The following is a 16,327-nucleotide window of genomic DNA, read 5'->3' as shown; positions in this document are numbered from 1 at the left end:
ATCGAGATACAGGATCGAGTGCCGATCGCAGCAATCGGTATATAATTTTGTAAACGATTCGTTTATTTTAACCACTGAAGTAGATCTAAATCTTCCAAAATTATTTGAACGATAATAATCTTCAAAACTTTGCGCGTTCTAATTGCAAAAAAAAAAAAAAAGAGGAATTATATTGTTAAATCTAGTACATCGTTTCGCTATACTTCACCCAGCGTTTATCGCGTACATTCCGATTAGTTCAGAATCACCAGATATATACATCTTCGTTAGCCCATAGATCGCGTTTCCCAGTTTGCTATATCAAAATTACAAAGTACGATATCGTAATCGCGAAGCAGCAATTCTACCGAAAACGTCAAACTTATTGTTTCTCTGTATTTATATGAAGAAAGTTTTCGCGCTGGATGAATTAAGCCGAAAAGAATCGATCTAATAAGAAAAGCAGAGCGCGTCTCCGTCGCTAGTGACTTAGCACCCGACAGACGAGTGTCCGCGCGGCTGCTCTTCTCACCGGCATCGGAGCACGCGTGACTCACGTCTCCGCGTCTCGGCAAGTGCCGCCGCCACTCGGGGATCTCGGGAACCGCGTCAGGGATCCCCCTACTCCCGTTCGGATCGCTGGCGCTGGTGGGGGTACGGCGAGCATGGGGTGGGGGGCCGGCAGGGGAAGCCGAGTCATGGCAAAACTTTTGTCCATTCACGGTCGACACGCTCCTAATTGGGAGTACGCTTCGTGGTCTCGTTCCACGCGCACGGCCGCTCCGTGGAAACTCTACCGGACGCCGGCTCTGTCTCTCCTCTCCGAATTTTCAGTCGCACGAAACGCGCCTCCGTCCCTTTCGCGAACAACTAATAATTGGCGTAGCAGCGATTTTTCCAAGGCTACCACCGGCTGAATCACGCATTCGCCTAACTTCACCGCGGGAAGATGACGGGAGAAGTGTAGGAGGAGGGAGAGGGAGCAGGAGGAGGAGAAGGGTTTCGTTAAAAATCGGGAAACGTGCGGCGTGACCTCGCTTTTGGCCGCCCGCGTAAATCAATCCTCGCGAGACGGGCATATTTTTGCCTGACTGACGGACGAGCCAGCAGGAATTTCTTAACGAGCGCGTCGATTCCGGAATCATCGTCTATCGACACTGCTTCGACGCGCGTTTCTAATTTTCCAATTATTCGTCTGTAGCTGATACGTAGCTACGATCGAGGCAAAAATATGGGAAAGTTTGTACAGGATAGGGTAACGATCGATGGGAGAATCGATTCTCACGAGATTAGATATCAATGTGATGGTGCAATTTTTCTTTGCTCTACGCTACGAGCAGAAGTATTTTTTTTATAAATTACCGTAAGAGATACCGTTCTTCGATCATCTTTCGACGAACACGTATAATCTTATCTGCGGAAAATTGAAATTTTTCATGGTTAATGATACGCGTCTAATTATAGGTTACAACGGAGAAATCAGATTTTCCATAATGGACAATACGTTTATAGGAAATAATGCTTCTTATAGAAGCATTGCCTCACCTCGTCTGTTAATAACGTTAGAGTATCGTTAGAGTGTTGCCACAACAATACCTTTACCACCTTTAGCAAACCTCCAAAAATAAACAGTACAATCTAATTGGAGATTTGATACATTCTAGAAGATCGGAAAGCCAATCTCAAAAATGTAAACAAATTACGTATTTATCTTGCGACAAACAGAAACGATACTTAATCCTTAAAACGAGCTTATTAATTCGTCCTATTTCTCGATAGTAAGTCAACTTTTCTTCCATTACATATCGACGAAAAATGTTCCGTTTTCACGCAACATCGTCAAATCATGCATATGTGATCGGAGTACGGCTGTCAGCGTTCCAAGAAACCGAAACCGTTGACTGAGTCACCGCTCGCTACTCCACGAAAGAATGTTCGTTTCAGTCTGAAAGAATAGCTGGGAAAATGGTGAGATTGCCTGACCACGGTTTAATCACGGTCGACGGTTGAACGACGAGCGGGTTGGCTTTTGGCGTTTTCACTTTCCTCCGAAACGTGTCAGCAGGTTATACCGCTTCATCGATCCTCTCACTACGACCTTTCTGCACCGCGTCTATTGCGATTACGTCCGAGCGAATTAAGTCGGGAAAGGGGACGTGACGACAAGCTTTGCCAATAATTGTCTCCGCGTTTCACAAATATCGACGTGTAAAATTTCCAAGCAGCTGCTAGAGACGATGGTACATCGACAAGTTGCAGGAGCACGCGTGGAAACAACGGAAACTGGTGAACGCGACGAGTCTTCCACTTTCCGGGCATTCGAGCCACGTTCCGGCGTCGTTAACCCGCGGCCTAATCAATACACATAATTATGAAACTATGTGGCATTAATAGTGGCGACCCGGTTAGCTTGTAATCTTCTACCGGTACGGGACTAGTTCGCGCGTTATTAAGCGGTCGTATTTTATCGGCAGCATCTAGCCGACCGGCACCAACGCTATGAGAAAAGATCGTCGCCAGTTTACAGCCAACCTCAACCTATAACACACGCGCGACGTATTGCTCTTTGTAATTTAGTGTTTTTTTTTTTCGCTGTTGGTAATTTTTCAGAGGTAACTCGTGACATCGACAGTTTATCGAGATAGACATTTTCTGTCGGTAAAAGCAATGGCACAGCCACTCGAATATAACGAGAGATACATCACGTGTGTTTTAGTAAGAAATTACTTTTCAAGCTTTTCAATAGCGATATTATGTTTAAATTTGGAGAAAAGTAAGTTACGCGTAGCGGAGTTTTCCAGATGAACGTTCCTAACATACAGCGGGTTAATAAACTGAAATAGGAGGAAAACACGTGACGTGTGATGTTCGAAAAATTTGTAACTTTCCAAGGCAGAGATTTTTAACGACCGAACGAACGTACTTAAACTTGGAAGAGAATAATTTAAATCACGTTTCCAATGTATTTTCACGCGCATATATCAGCCGTGTGTCATCTAAACGTGAAATTTATAATTGACTAATATAGCTATATAATTCAATTATATTCCGAGATAATTACACGATAATTCATGGGCCTAGGAATTCAAAGATAATTAAGTATGCAGATGATAGGCTTCATGGACCAAGGAATTCATTAATTCTAAACAGTATTTCCATAATAACGACGAAAAATTCTGAATATGTATATTTTGATTGGTCGCAAGAAGAAGAAGAAGTTTCTGCGTTTCGTATAAAATATTAAGTGTCAGGAAATAGCAGGAGATGTGCAGAGCTGTCAACTTTGTATCGCGTCTCTTCTCACTGGTTCGTGGTGCAAGGTAAATAAATAACCGCATTTATTCGCGTTACAGGTTCGCGTGAAATAAAGAAATTGATGGCGGAACGAGTTTTGCCATAAGTAGCGCGGCTCGAACACACTTTAAAAAGAAAATCACCGACGACGATAAGCCTCGGTTCGATACAACGGACAGAAAATTTGTATAATTACGCTTCCGTTAATTTCGTAGATTAACCTGCTTCGTGTTCCAAACGTTTAGAAAATATCGTCCGCCTGTCTTGTCCAAGATATGCAAAATCAAGAACAGCTTGTAAAAATGTCTCTCACGTGTCAGTCGATAAACCAGCGGAACTAGCAAATGCTTCTATGTCAGTTTGTTTATGCCGACTATCGTCTCTTTCCAACCACCAACACACCTCTGACAATTGCAATTTTTTTCAAACTTCTTCCAACCAGCTATAGCTGACAAACACTTGCAAACGACGATCTCTATCGTTGATAGCGGATTTTTAAGACGAAACCGATATCTTTATGACTACACGGCGAATATTTACAGAAATTCGTATTTTTATGGTCGCCATAACAAACCAAACGAGAGATTTGTTTCACTCGCTCTGCATATTTTCTATAAGATTCTGCTCCTTTGAATTTCTTTCGAGTCACGTTCGTTAGAAATATGCGAAATTTAGACACTTTTGTCGTCGTTCGAGATACTCGGATAGGTATTTAATATTACCAACAAATAAATATTTATAATTGATTCTTTGCAGAAAGGATTTGACTACGGAAACTGACATTTTTCTCGAGGCTGAAATTCGTTCGCTGAAGGACTCTCGATGGCAGCTACGATTATAGAAAAATTACAAATCTCCTATGGCGAAAGTGACACTTCTCGATTGCCTGCACATAGCAGCACGAGCATTTCTTTACGTACGACACGCAGAAAGAAAATGAGGTTGTCAACCACTGTATGTGGGCCACTTTGCCGCAAGTCGGTCAAGCCATCCCCTAAATCGGTGAACTATCCTCGAAACAGCAAGTGCCGGGGAAACTTCGCCACCCTCGCACCCTCGTTGAAACTCGGGGTCGGCCAAGTGGCCGGGAACCTGACCGGCAATTATCAGTGGAAAGACTGACGGCAAGGTGATTCGATTTGATGTTACGAGATCGCGAAACATCGCTCACTAGTTTTACTCTGGAGAATTTGACTCGAGAATCTGCACATCACGATCGATCCTTTCTGATCACTAAATATTCCTTTGCTAATTGCTAGTCACTAAGAAATGGTAAATTTCCATGGTTGCTATGGCTGATGGGAATTTCAACTGTCAGCTACACTGTCACCGCACGATTTCTCATCCCGATGACGATAATTCGAAGGTTGAGGTTGCGATCACACACTTGGGCCCCGAGTCACAATCACATTTATGGTTGTCGCGCTCCACCGGGCCCGGAAGCTACAAGTGTCCGCGGTAAACCGGGGACTGTGCAGCTGGAAACGGAGCGTTTCCCTTGGGTGGTTAGAGGCGATCGACTCGAGCGAACACGTTCGAGGGTGCAGAGGGTGGTGGCTGCTGTGTAATATCTGTTTCTGACGACACTGATGGTATACACACGCGCGTACCAAGATAGAAGAGAGGATCACAGAAAACACGAGATGACGCACGTCGAACACTTACCTGTTGCCAGAACTGGGCGAGCAGGTATATACGCTCCTTCTTGAACAGCCAGTCCATGGACTGCATGGCCTGAATGTCCAGCGAGTTGGCCTCCGCAGAGGCCTGCATGCTGGCCAGTGCCGGCGTGTTCAGGCTGGCTAGAACGGGCTGCTGGAGCACGGACGCGTTGCTGCTGGCTAGCAGATTCGCGTGGTACACGGACGGTGCATCCTCCGAACCGCCAGTAGCCAGTAGTTGGGCCCCTATCGGCGCTGAAGGCCCCTGGAGGCCCAGTGACGAAGCCACTTTGACGGCTTCGAACTTCTCCGCCGGGCCCAAAACTGTTCCCCTTGGTTTGCCGGCGCCGCCGACGCCTCCTGGGGCGCACGCCTCGGCCGGCGGGCCCGTCGCTACCGTCTCTTCCTGTTCCTTAGTCCCGGACACTGTCCCGGAACACACTGGACCCGTCGCACCACACACTGGCCCCACGGTCACACGAAATCGCACAATGTCCCTTCCGAGTTCACCAAAGTCATCGACGTACGCTCCTGGCTCTCGGCACCAGGTGTTCTTCGAATCTGGATTCAGGCCGGACGTCAGGCTGCCCGTCGTCGTCGTGCTGCTGCTGCTGCTGCTGCTGCTGCTGCTGCTCTTACTACTCGCCACGGCATCACACCCACACTCGCGCGGAAAAACCGACAAACATATAGGTACACTGCACGCGGTCACACTTCACTGGCTCCGGTTTTTCCCTCGTCTCGCCCTCGTCTCGTCTCGTCTCTTCTCACGGCTGACTTCGGGAAGAGAGTACGAGACCCGTCCTAGCAGGCTCCTAACCTGAAACTAAGAGCTACCGAACGACCGATGCGATGTCTGGAGGAGGTGCACGGCCGCTAGAGGGGATTGGGCGGAGTACGGGCGGCGTGGTGGGGGTCGGCCGGCCCACCGGCTGCCCAATCCCACGCCGCTCGCTTCCCCCACTCTCCTTCGCGGCTCTCGCGTTCAGAGGAGAGCGTGGTCGCGGTGGGGATAAGCTGCGCGGAGAAGGGAGACGCCACGGAAAGGACCGGAGGCTGGCTAGGTGGTCCCTACCAGAGCGGATCTCATATTTTCAGCTCCCCGACCGCCCTTTTCTCCAACCCCTGCCGATCGTCGGTTCCCTTCTTCTTTCCTTCCTCTTTTTCTCCCGACCTCTCCCTCCTCTTTGTATCTATGTTTCTTATTTTCGCCCCCCTCTTTCTCCTCACCGTCGAAACCCCCAGTCCCTTGGTCCGCGGTGGTCCCCCTACCCCCTTACCCACCCTCCACGCGCCCCATCAACCCACCCGACCGCCCCGCAGACAGTAACCCTTCGATTGCTCGTTGGTGACCGAGCGTTACCTTTGTTGCGAGCACCGTTACGATTTTCAGACGTTCGGCCGCACCAGAACGAGGTGTGATTGAGTTTCCAAGGGGTTACCGACGCGCCAGCACCACCGGCCTTTTTTTCCAAGCGCAGCCTCGCCACCGACACGACGCCCTCCATCTTTTTCTTTTCTTCGACCCCTTCGCCACGGAATACCGCGATCTCCGGCCCTTTGCCCCTTCTGCTTCTCGACTCACTCCATGTCGCAGTCAACTTTTCGATACAAGAGTCGTTCTTCTGAATTTACTAGCTCCAGGCGACCGTTTGTACTTCTAACGTCTCTGCTAGAACGTTTCTTTCTTTTACAATTTGTTTATGGAGAATCTCCTCCGATGGGCGATATCGATCACAAGCCACCAGGGTACAAGACTAGTTTTTTCCACGATATGTAATTTTTTTCCTTTTTTTCTTTTCATCGTTGCTGAAATTTACGCGTGACGATTGAAAACTATTGGCTGGACGTGGAACTTTGTCGAAATTTAGGCCAATGGTTCAACACGTGCACGGCGAATACTCTCGGAGATTACGCCACGGCGAAAGGGTCGAACGCTTAAGCCTGTGCTCCCCTCGCGATTTTCACCGAAAATAAAAGTCGCGGACAACGGAACGCAGGAGAACACGAGGTCGATAGCGACACCGCGAAAGCGTTATTCGCGTTATTTACGCATTATGATCAGCGAAATGGGAATACAAACGACAGCCTAGCTTCTTGCGAGAATTCACTGCCTTTGCTTCTAAAACGAAATATTTTGTAATCGACTTGAAAATGAAAATTCCGAATTGTTTGAAATTTCTTACACGTGGAATGGTCGAAATTCGGATCGTAATAGTTTCTTACTAACTTTCGGTTGCCACGGAATTCCTGGTTTCCGGGAATCTCAACGACGTGCGAGCAACTTTGATTACACTGTGTTCTTGCACTAACTCGTATCCCAACGTACTCGATACGACTGTAATTTGACTTTTAGAAAATAAACAGGCGACATACAAAATAATTCCAATGATCTACGACGAACATTCTGACGAAGAAGTTGATTCATCGAGAGGAAAGTACGGGACCAAACATGTCACGATGCGGTTCGTACTTTCTAAGACAACGCGATGGAACTTTGAAGGGCTGCGAGGAAATTCGAATCGGTGGCCAACGATTGAAATTTGTCGTTCAGCAGAGTTAATTAAACCTGACACGAATGAAGGGCAACGGTAGATTTAAGCTTGAGGCGAGATCGATATTCTCAATACGAAGAAAAACTTGTCTGCAATTAAATTCCAATTACAATTTTAAGAAATCTTACGACCAAATGAAATCGCGAAGAAGTGATAATGCAGCAACGCTAATGAAAACTTCGAAAAAAACGACTTACCCTCTTCCATCAACCACCATTGTGTGTTTCAAACTTCGTCACAAGTTTCGTCGCAACTTTACATCACAATAGCGTCTTCAAGATTTATAAAACACCGAGAATGTACATTGTCAAAAATACTGCAATCATTTTTTAGGGAAAAATAAAATACTCGCTGGAGGGAAAGATGAAAGTTCTGCCGAACGTTGGTGGAAAATCGAAGAATCTGACGGATGAAACGATCGTCGAAGCAACGTGCCCCGATTACCACGAACCGTGAAAGACGCGCGGCTTCCGGCGAACGCGTTAATCCGCGTTACCGTGTTAAGCACACTTCGTGACAGTCGAATTAACTGGCGCCGGGTCCTGGATAATGCAACTTTAATTTCCGCGGCGTTCACCGGTTACACGAGTTAATCATCGCTGGTGGATGATAGTCGCTGTTGACGCGGAAACGAAAACAACTGTAACTCGATTCACGCCAGCAACGCCGCGTACTTGTTGCTGTGCCTTTCGGCTCATCGATTTCCCGTGTCATGGAATCATCGATCTTTCGCGTCCGAGTTTCCTTCGAAAATTCCCCGTTTCGAGCTGAACTCGAGCCGAGGAAGCTTGGCGGAAATAAGAAAACGTGGGAAAAAATTCAGCCAAGTTGTAGAAAATTCGCTGGTCTAAGAATCGAACGAGAATTGCAATTTTTAAGCAGCAAGAACGATTACGTTTGGTTGGTAAATTTTGATGAAAATTAACGGAGCAAGCGTGTTAATTAATGCGAAGCGAAATAAACCAGCAAAATTATTGCGTCTGCGAATGATTGACGAAAAGCTGTCCGAAATGAGAACACGTAACGCAGAAAAAATGGTTGTTCTTACGCGATAAAAAGGATGTAGATAGCAATCGGTATAATAATCGTTAAATGCGAATTTTTCAACGAATTATCCAAATATGCAAAATACTGTCCACGCAGCAGAACGAATATAAAGGACTCTCGATGGGCAAATTTTGAACCGCTTAACGCGATATAGAATTTATCGAAATTTATAAAAACGCTCGCTAGAATGAAAATTTCTCAACTCGCTCTTCCATGTGTTTCGAAATTGGTAACACGTCGAAATTAACCGCAAGGCGAATTGCAGAGGAATTATAGAAATGACAAAACGTCGAATTTCTCGGATGGAGGAGGCGAAACGGTCGTTGCTCGATCCGAAGATGGCATAGGGAGAAATTTCTGTCGGCGAACGTGTATACGTGCGCCGCGTGTTCCACGAGACACAGTCGGCATCCGCGAAAATTCGTCGCAGCCGCCCACGAAAATACTACGCGGCTGTTGACTTGTCACCGCGTGCTTTACGATCACCCGATATAACGCAGGGATTAGTTTGTCAACGCGGACCGGCGTGCGCGTACACGCGCCGCGTGCATCGCCATCACGCGTCTTCGCCGACCGAGCGCAACACATTGTTGCCGCGAATTTCGTAACGATCCCTGCGCCGATGAATCGCGACGTCTTGAAATTATAAGGCACGGAATTCCACGCGGCTCGCCTCCGAGAAACCAGCTCGTCTCTCCCTTCCAAAGTCACCGAGAACCGACGAAAAATCGACGAAGAAATCGCCGCCGAGGAATTTCTCTATTCTGCGATAATTCGCTAACGGGGGAAAAAAACAACGAGATAAGAAATATTCGAATTCGAAGGAATACCTCGAATATTTTGATGAATATTTTGATTGCGAATTATTCCGAAAATTCCTCTGCTCATGTGTAACAGTATTTGCTAAAATAATTTCTCTCGTGTGTTCTTTACCTTGTACAAGTACCTAGTGGTAGTCTGAAGGTATCGAGTATAATAATTTCGAATTTTCCTTCTCCACTTTTCAGTGTCCACCGAAGAGTAAAAGAAAAGAAACATTTTCACAAAACCGCACTAGTATCTTTCATTACGTTCTCCATTACATGCGTTGCACCGAAGAACGCCTTCCATCAACGGTTCACATACACTGCGCGGGAATACCGCCTTGCTAAGCCTGTTAAGCACTGAATAGTCCCCTACACCCCCTTATCGTCAACCACCCTAACCAACCTAAACACCCATCAAAACTCACAAAATACTCGAAAACATGATCCACCACTGAAATACGTTGCAGCAAAGGTGGAGCGTAGATACGCTGTTCGATCAATATCGAGCACATCAATCAGAAGGAAAAAAGAAATCCAGGAGAAAAAAGATTCGAAGCTGAGGATGAGCTGGTCGAAGAAAGGGGTGGTTAACTGGCGGATGGAAGAAAAATAAGCGGTGGAAATGGCGAATCTGGATGACTGTCTCGCCGGTGGAATTTCGCTGGTCGCAGCACCTGGACTCGCTTTCTTCTCGCGGTCGCACGCTACTCAATATACTGGTCGACGATAAACGACAGCCCCCGCGGCCCCTCGCGTCGCGACCCCCGTTCGAAAAGCAACGCGACGCTATTCGAGGGCGATTGTAACAATATCTTCAGGCGAGCGAAGGATGCGCACAACACTACTAAGTTCAAGAGCCGCGCTCAGGGACATCGCGCGGATTTTTTTTCGCCGGATAAGACGATCGCTGCACGCGGGGTTGCTGCACGCGAAACGGGGGTTCCGAGCTGAGCTTTTCTGTCCGCAGCGGCACACTCGAAGAACACGACGATGAGATTTTTCATTGGTGCGCGTAGTCTTCGACGAGGCACTGGTTTCTTACGCTGGACAACACGTTTTAGGGATATTTTTGTAGAAAAATTGTATTATCTTGGTGTCGCGTTTTTAGAAGAAAGCTGATAGTGCAGGGAAACACGGTTTTCAAATTGATTAAAATTTCATCTGTTCTCTTTAATTTTGAACGTGTCGAACGTTTTGAAGAGGAGAGCGACGTTTTTAGAGAAGTTCGTAGAGGAATTCGTTACTCGAGAAACTGTCAGGAATTTAGAATCACTGAATTTTTGGAGGAAAATTCGATTACTTTCGACGAATTCGTTAGAGGCGAAGGCTCACTCCGAGGCAAGTTCTCGAGGAAGATTGTTTGCAATTAAACCGATCGAGCATGTGGTGCACTTGGTGGAAAGCATTTTAAAGAGGAACAAAGTTTCAAAAAATTCGCCTGGATGTTACGAGATGTTCTTCGGGAGATTAACGAAATTTCCAATCACTACCATTGCAAAAAACCAACGACTTGGATTACAGTTCCTTGGAACGCGACAAATTTTTATTTGCTTTCAGCGACGAACGGAATCGACGAGAATCGAATCAAATAAAATTATCCTGCACGAGAATCACAGAAATATTCCCCGGACTAGAGCAGTGCCAAGCGGAAAATTCATCAAATTTTCTTTCCAGACGAAACATTTCGACGATCAATTTTAAACTGTCACAAGCGTCCCTCTGCAAAAATTTCTCTTCCAAGGAAAATTCATTGCAAATTCCTCTGTACCATCTGCGAGCTATTCCTCCCACAAAAAAGTATTTCAAATAGAAGGGATTCAACGTAGAAAATATTCGCACGAATCACTTCACGAGGATAAATTTTCAAAGGAGACCACCGAAGAAGAATGCTGGAGAAGAATATGTGAATCGACGAGCGACACGAACGATTCGAAAACAACGATGAGATGAACGACAGTGGTATTTTCAAGTTGATTTGCTGGTTCGCAGTTTCTTAGGACTTAATCAGCTCTGCGGCGTAGCTCGATGCTGGCGAAGAACGCCGGCTAGATTCTAACAGTCAGCTAGGCGCTATCACTCGGTTCTCGGGTTCTCCGCGTTCCTTTTTCTCTCTGTCGAGGCCGAGTTGGTTGACCGGTCGAGATAGAGTGGAGCAAGCGACGATCAGGAATCCGTCCGATGGTCACGTTCGAGCCGGTCGCGTTTCGGCTTTCAGATAATCCGAGGGCACGGCTGCACGTGCGTGCGCGTGAACTGGCTGAAGATGCTGCGAGATCGCGATCAAAGGGCTACCAATTGCAGTTTCTTCACGCCAGACACGATAACGACGAATAGAAACGAAAACTAAACATATTCTCGCGATAACGTCGACCTTGCTGCGAAATCGCGATGGGGAACACAGTCACAGCACAATAATTAGCACAAACAATCACCTGTGCACTCGCAGCGGTCCGTTGGTCGTGGCACAATAATCGTCGCATGCGAAACTCGCGATCGCGGCCAGTGAAGGGGTGGGGAGTGTCTCCTAACCCTCGGTTTCCTTAGTCCACGCACCGTACGCGGCTCCAGTGCGTGCACGTAGATCCTACTGGGCCTGTGTTCTGGCCGAGACTAACTCGAACGCTCGGCTCCTGCAGCCCTCGCAGTCATCCCTCCAGCCACGCACTTTTCCACCCCGGCGAAACTATTGTCCGTGCCAGTGTATCCTCTTCCTTCCTTCGTTCATCGAAATTCCTAGTTTTCTCGCGGTGACGGATTGTCGCGAGGAACGAGCGTCCGGTGAATGCGTTCGATGGCAACGTGTCGCATCGCGATGCGCGAAAGCGAGCGTCTCACGCGGCCGCCAGCCACTCACGGTTGGACAAAAGTTGAGCGGCGCGGCGCCAAGGGACGTCCGCCGCGCACGCTGTACGGTGGCGCCACGGCGCGGCCGCGCGGCCAAACCAGCCGCAGAAACGCAAGGGTGGCCACCCCCACCACCAGTCGGCACCCCTTCCAGCAACGGCCACGAGGACACGATGCGCTGTATCAGCTATCGGAAGTATCGGTGACTTCAACGGCCTGATCGGAAAGAAGGGTTGCGTTCCGCCTCCCGTTCCACCCAACTTTGCGTACCAGCAGGCTCATTCCTGCCAGTGATTTGTTGCTTCTTTTATGCGTATGCACTTTCGCACCGATTAGTCGCGTTGCTGTTGCTTTCGTCAGGAAATGAGATATTTTGTATGGAAGAGCGGATTACGGCGTAGTTGCGAAGGAGTTTCAGCCGAGTGAGACTGATTTTAACGTTTCATTTCTGAGTGTTCTTTTGTTTTTTTTTTTTTTTTTTGTACGTATAGTATCGTGTAAGGTGGATTTTAAAGATTTCGTACGAACAATGGTATTTTGTTTGAGGAAGTCCTGTGCTTTGTGAGATTTGTAATAGCAGTGGTATTCGAGAGAATGTTACTTTCGAAGAGGATTGTTGAAGTTGCGAACGCGTTAGAAACAATTTTACGTTTCGTCTTCGAGATGGAAAGTACTCTGCTGTTATTAAACGACGATCGTGATATTTAAACGTTAATTACGAAAGAGAATCCTTTCGAGGAATTAGTGAAATAACTATATATTTAATATAGATTTAAATATGTAATGATTTATAGCGTATCATAAATATCGACAGGTGCTTCAGGTAACAAAACCAAATTTCAACGACGACGGTAGTAGCTTTTCCTAAGATGTATACGTATGGAGATAAAACACATCGGAATCTCCATAATCGAAATAGAAATACGCATATGATCTTCCCAGACGTTTAATACGAAACTAATAGACTTGAGGTTTTGCGTTTTCTGGGTAATTTGGAAAAAACATTTCCATTGTGCAGTAAATGTATCAAACATTTTTCGACACAAAACTAAGGTCACGGTTTCCCTACCTTGAATAAGGTTCATTACGAGGAAAGAAATAAGAAAAAGAGAAGAGCAGCGTGCAATTTTTCACCAGGGAATTGTCTTTCGGTTTGCTCTATCGAAAGGAAAACTTTTTTAGATAACTTAGATAACTCGAAAGGAATTCACGTGGGTCGTCTTTCTTTTATGCTTCGTACTTTGTCTTACGAAATTTTTCATCGCAGGAAAATGTTCCTGAATACATTTCTTGCATCGAGCAGTCTTTTCTGGCGGAAAAGTTCACGTGGACTTTCCATTTTGAGAATTAGTTTCGAAAAAGTATCGTTGAAAGAAAATACATTCCAGTTGATCTCTGATCTTGCGCTTTTTATTGACAGATGGAAGTTCGTTCGTCGCAATTTTGTAAAAGAAAGAATTAACATTTGCTATATAAACGATAGTAGAGATGCGAAATATAAAAACGTTAATGATTTGAAATATAATTATGACAATAACAATATTTGTATAATATTGTAATTTAATTGTTAATAATATATACAGTCATTGCCTATCTATACATTGTTCCGAGATCTATATTTTTTAATGAATAATAAATAACGTAATTTTACTTGTAAATTGCGTTCTAGAATAGATTCGGGTTTCGTAACACCAATTTCAGGATTATAGAAATAGTCGTAACAGTAATAACGATGTTAACCGCTATGGTAACAGTAATTATTAATGTCTGTAGATTACACGTTGCGAATTATTCATTCGTCTATTTGTCTATGGACACAATGAACTTTTCTACAAGAATTAGAATTAGCTTAATGTAATATTTCACGTGTAATTATTGCAATTTTTGCGTATATCACTTTTGCAGTACGATTAGGGCGAAATAGGATAGTACATTCCATTAATACAAAAGGGCAAGAATATGGAAATAAATTATTCTATCCTAATTGTATTTAAAGAAATCCATCGTCCATTGTCCACTTCTTTTTACCTTCACGTGACTGTGTTCGCTTGAAAAAATTTATGATAAGAAATTTTCATTCTACCTAAATAGTTTTTACCATTTGACATAAGTTGAAATGGAATTTATTAATATGAATATATCGTAGAATTATAATTCTGCTCTTGCTATATGCAGGATAGATGTAGAATGATTAAAACAATAACTCAATATATATTATAAAAGGTGGTTTATGTTGTCATAAATGACAGGTTAAAAAATGTACAACTCGCTAGACGATATAAAACTGAATCTTTCATTTTCCATTATTACAGATGAATAAACGCTTGAAACTTGTGCAAAATTAAAAAAAAGCATTTAAATCATCAACAACGTATTAATTACGTTCTCTTTCATCACCGTCCAGTTTACGTGGTAATAAACCATAATTTTTATACAGCCTGTCATTTTTTATTCAATTACTATGCTTTCTGCATTAAAACAACAATGTAGGTTCCTTCTCAACGAGAACGCAATTTATCTCTAAACTATTAATCGGATCTTCGATCAAGAGCTTTTATCGATCAGAAAATAAAAGGCATTTAAAAATTAATCAATTTCAGATAGCTCGGTTTTAATCTTTTCAAATATAAATATAATTTACTCCTATGTGTCAAATGATATAACGCGTTAAAAAGCAATGGGATTCAAAAATAAAGAAATTTAATGTATTAATTATTAGACATCAGGAAGAACTCCTGTCAACTAACATTCCTCGCCTAACAAATTAAAAGAGCAAATAATCCGCTACAAATTTTCCTACAAAAAATCTGCCACAAATTCTCAAAAAACCTAGTCCGCAAAAATTTCCAAGAGTTCGACAAGCTCGAACCTAAATCAAAGTGAATGGAATTTCCGATGTGGCTTTCCGGTGTATCTTCGGTTTGAAGATGTTTCGCGGGATGGCCGCGAGTTTCAATGAATCCAAATGGTCGTAGTTTAGCGGGCACGGTAACGACAGAAAATACTAGGGGCTGAAAACGAGTTCACGAGGGTGGTGGGCAGGGGGTGGCGGTGGTGGTGGCAGTTTAGCTTCTGGCTCCTTTTTCCGATCATATCGGGAGTCAAACCTCGGCGACAGGGTGGGAAAAGTGGTGCAGGAGCATGCGCCGGGAAAGGGTAAACTTAGGCGCAGGTTCTAACCCCTCGTGATCCCCCACTACCCGGCCGCTTTCACGACGATCACACGACCCGACGTTTTTCCACCCTTATCTTCGCTCGCTTCACCGTCTCAAAAACCTGTATAGGCACTTTCATAGCTTGCGCCGCGAAGATGTCAACGGGGATGTCGCTTTTTTCTCTCTCCCCCCCTCCCCCCCTCTCTCTCTCCATCTCTTTGTCAAGAGTGGGGGACGACGCTCGCGATCGTCGATACGGGCCTGTGTTTCGACCACGGGAACGGAAACTTTTGCATCCTGCTCTTTTACTGGTAAGCCACTCTTTTTCCTTTTTTTTCCATATTTTGTCATGGGTGTTTGGAATTTGAGAAATTTAAGCAGATCGTTGGCGTTGCTTTTTTAGTTACTTTCTTTGGTCTTTGGCTGTTAGTTAAGGAAGATTCGTAGTTCTTATTAGTTGAAATAATTTTCGTTTTGGTGTTCTCGTTATTTAATATTCGTTTGTTTTATTGGAAATTATTCGTATGGCAATTTGTAACGGTATGTTACTCGGACATGAGTCTGAATGTGTGTTTATATTGTAACTTGTCGCGAGTTTTCAAAACAAGAAGAAATGCAATCAAGGTAGAAACAATAATTAAACGATGTATAATACCTCGATTTAGCCCTAAATCGTTTCGTAACTCGTTCTCTCAGAATTATGGTTGCACTGTATTTGGAATAAGTAACTGCCTGTTAGCGATATCAGTTCAATACACGTACACGGTGATACAACGATGTCGCAACTTGAATGCTTTTTATTACTTAATATACGTATATTGATAATTACATTTTTTTTTCTTCTTAATCACTGAACATTCAAGTGTAACCAATTTTACTAATCCAATTATGTATACGAAAACAAGGTAAAAGAGCGCATGTATTCGATATGATGTTTCTTTGATTGCACATTTATGTACATTGAATTGCTCTACACTCTGGCTTTA

The 16,327-nt window shown here is 44.6% G+C and overlaps 1 protein-coding gene and 1 long non-coding RNA gene across 2 annotated transcripts in view; one reads left to right on the top strand and one right to left on the bottom strand.

Annotated features, from left to right (window-relative positions):
- The window catches only part of LOC132906494 (homeobox protein cut), a 163,116-nt gene extending 157,467 nt beyond the window's left edge, over positions 1-5,649 (bottom strand). The window contains exon 1 of the mRNA XM_060958733.1: positions 4,939-5,649. Coding sequence (XP_060814716.1) covers positions 4,939-5,046 — 108 coding nt within the window. The 5' untranslated portion in view covers positions 5,047-5,649. The remainder of the gene's footprint in view (positions 1-4,938) is intronic.
- A 9,704-nt stretch (positions 5,650-15,353) lies between these two features.
- The window catches only part of LOC132906524 (uncharacterized), a 77,215-nt gene continuing 76,241 nt past the window's right edge, over positions 15,354-16,327 (top strand). The window contains exon 1 of the long non-coding RNA XR_009657992.1: positions 15,354-15,652. This is a non-coding gene — a long non-coding RNA (uncharacterized LOC132906524). The remainder of the gene's footprint in view (positions 15,653-16,327) is intronic.

The sequence above is a fragment of the Bombus pascuorum genome, chromosome 4, assembly GCF_905332965.1.
Source record: "Bombus pascuorum chromosome 4, iyBomPasc1.1, whole genome shotgun sequence".
Lineage (NCBI taxonomy): Eukaryota > Metazoa > Arthropoda > Insecta > Hymenoptera > Apidae > Bombus > Bombus pascuorum.
This window is presented reverse-complemented; position numbering and strand designations above follow the sequence as displayed.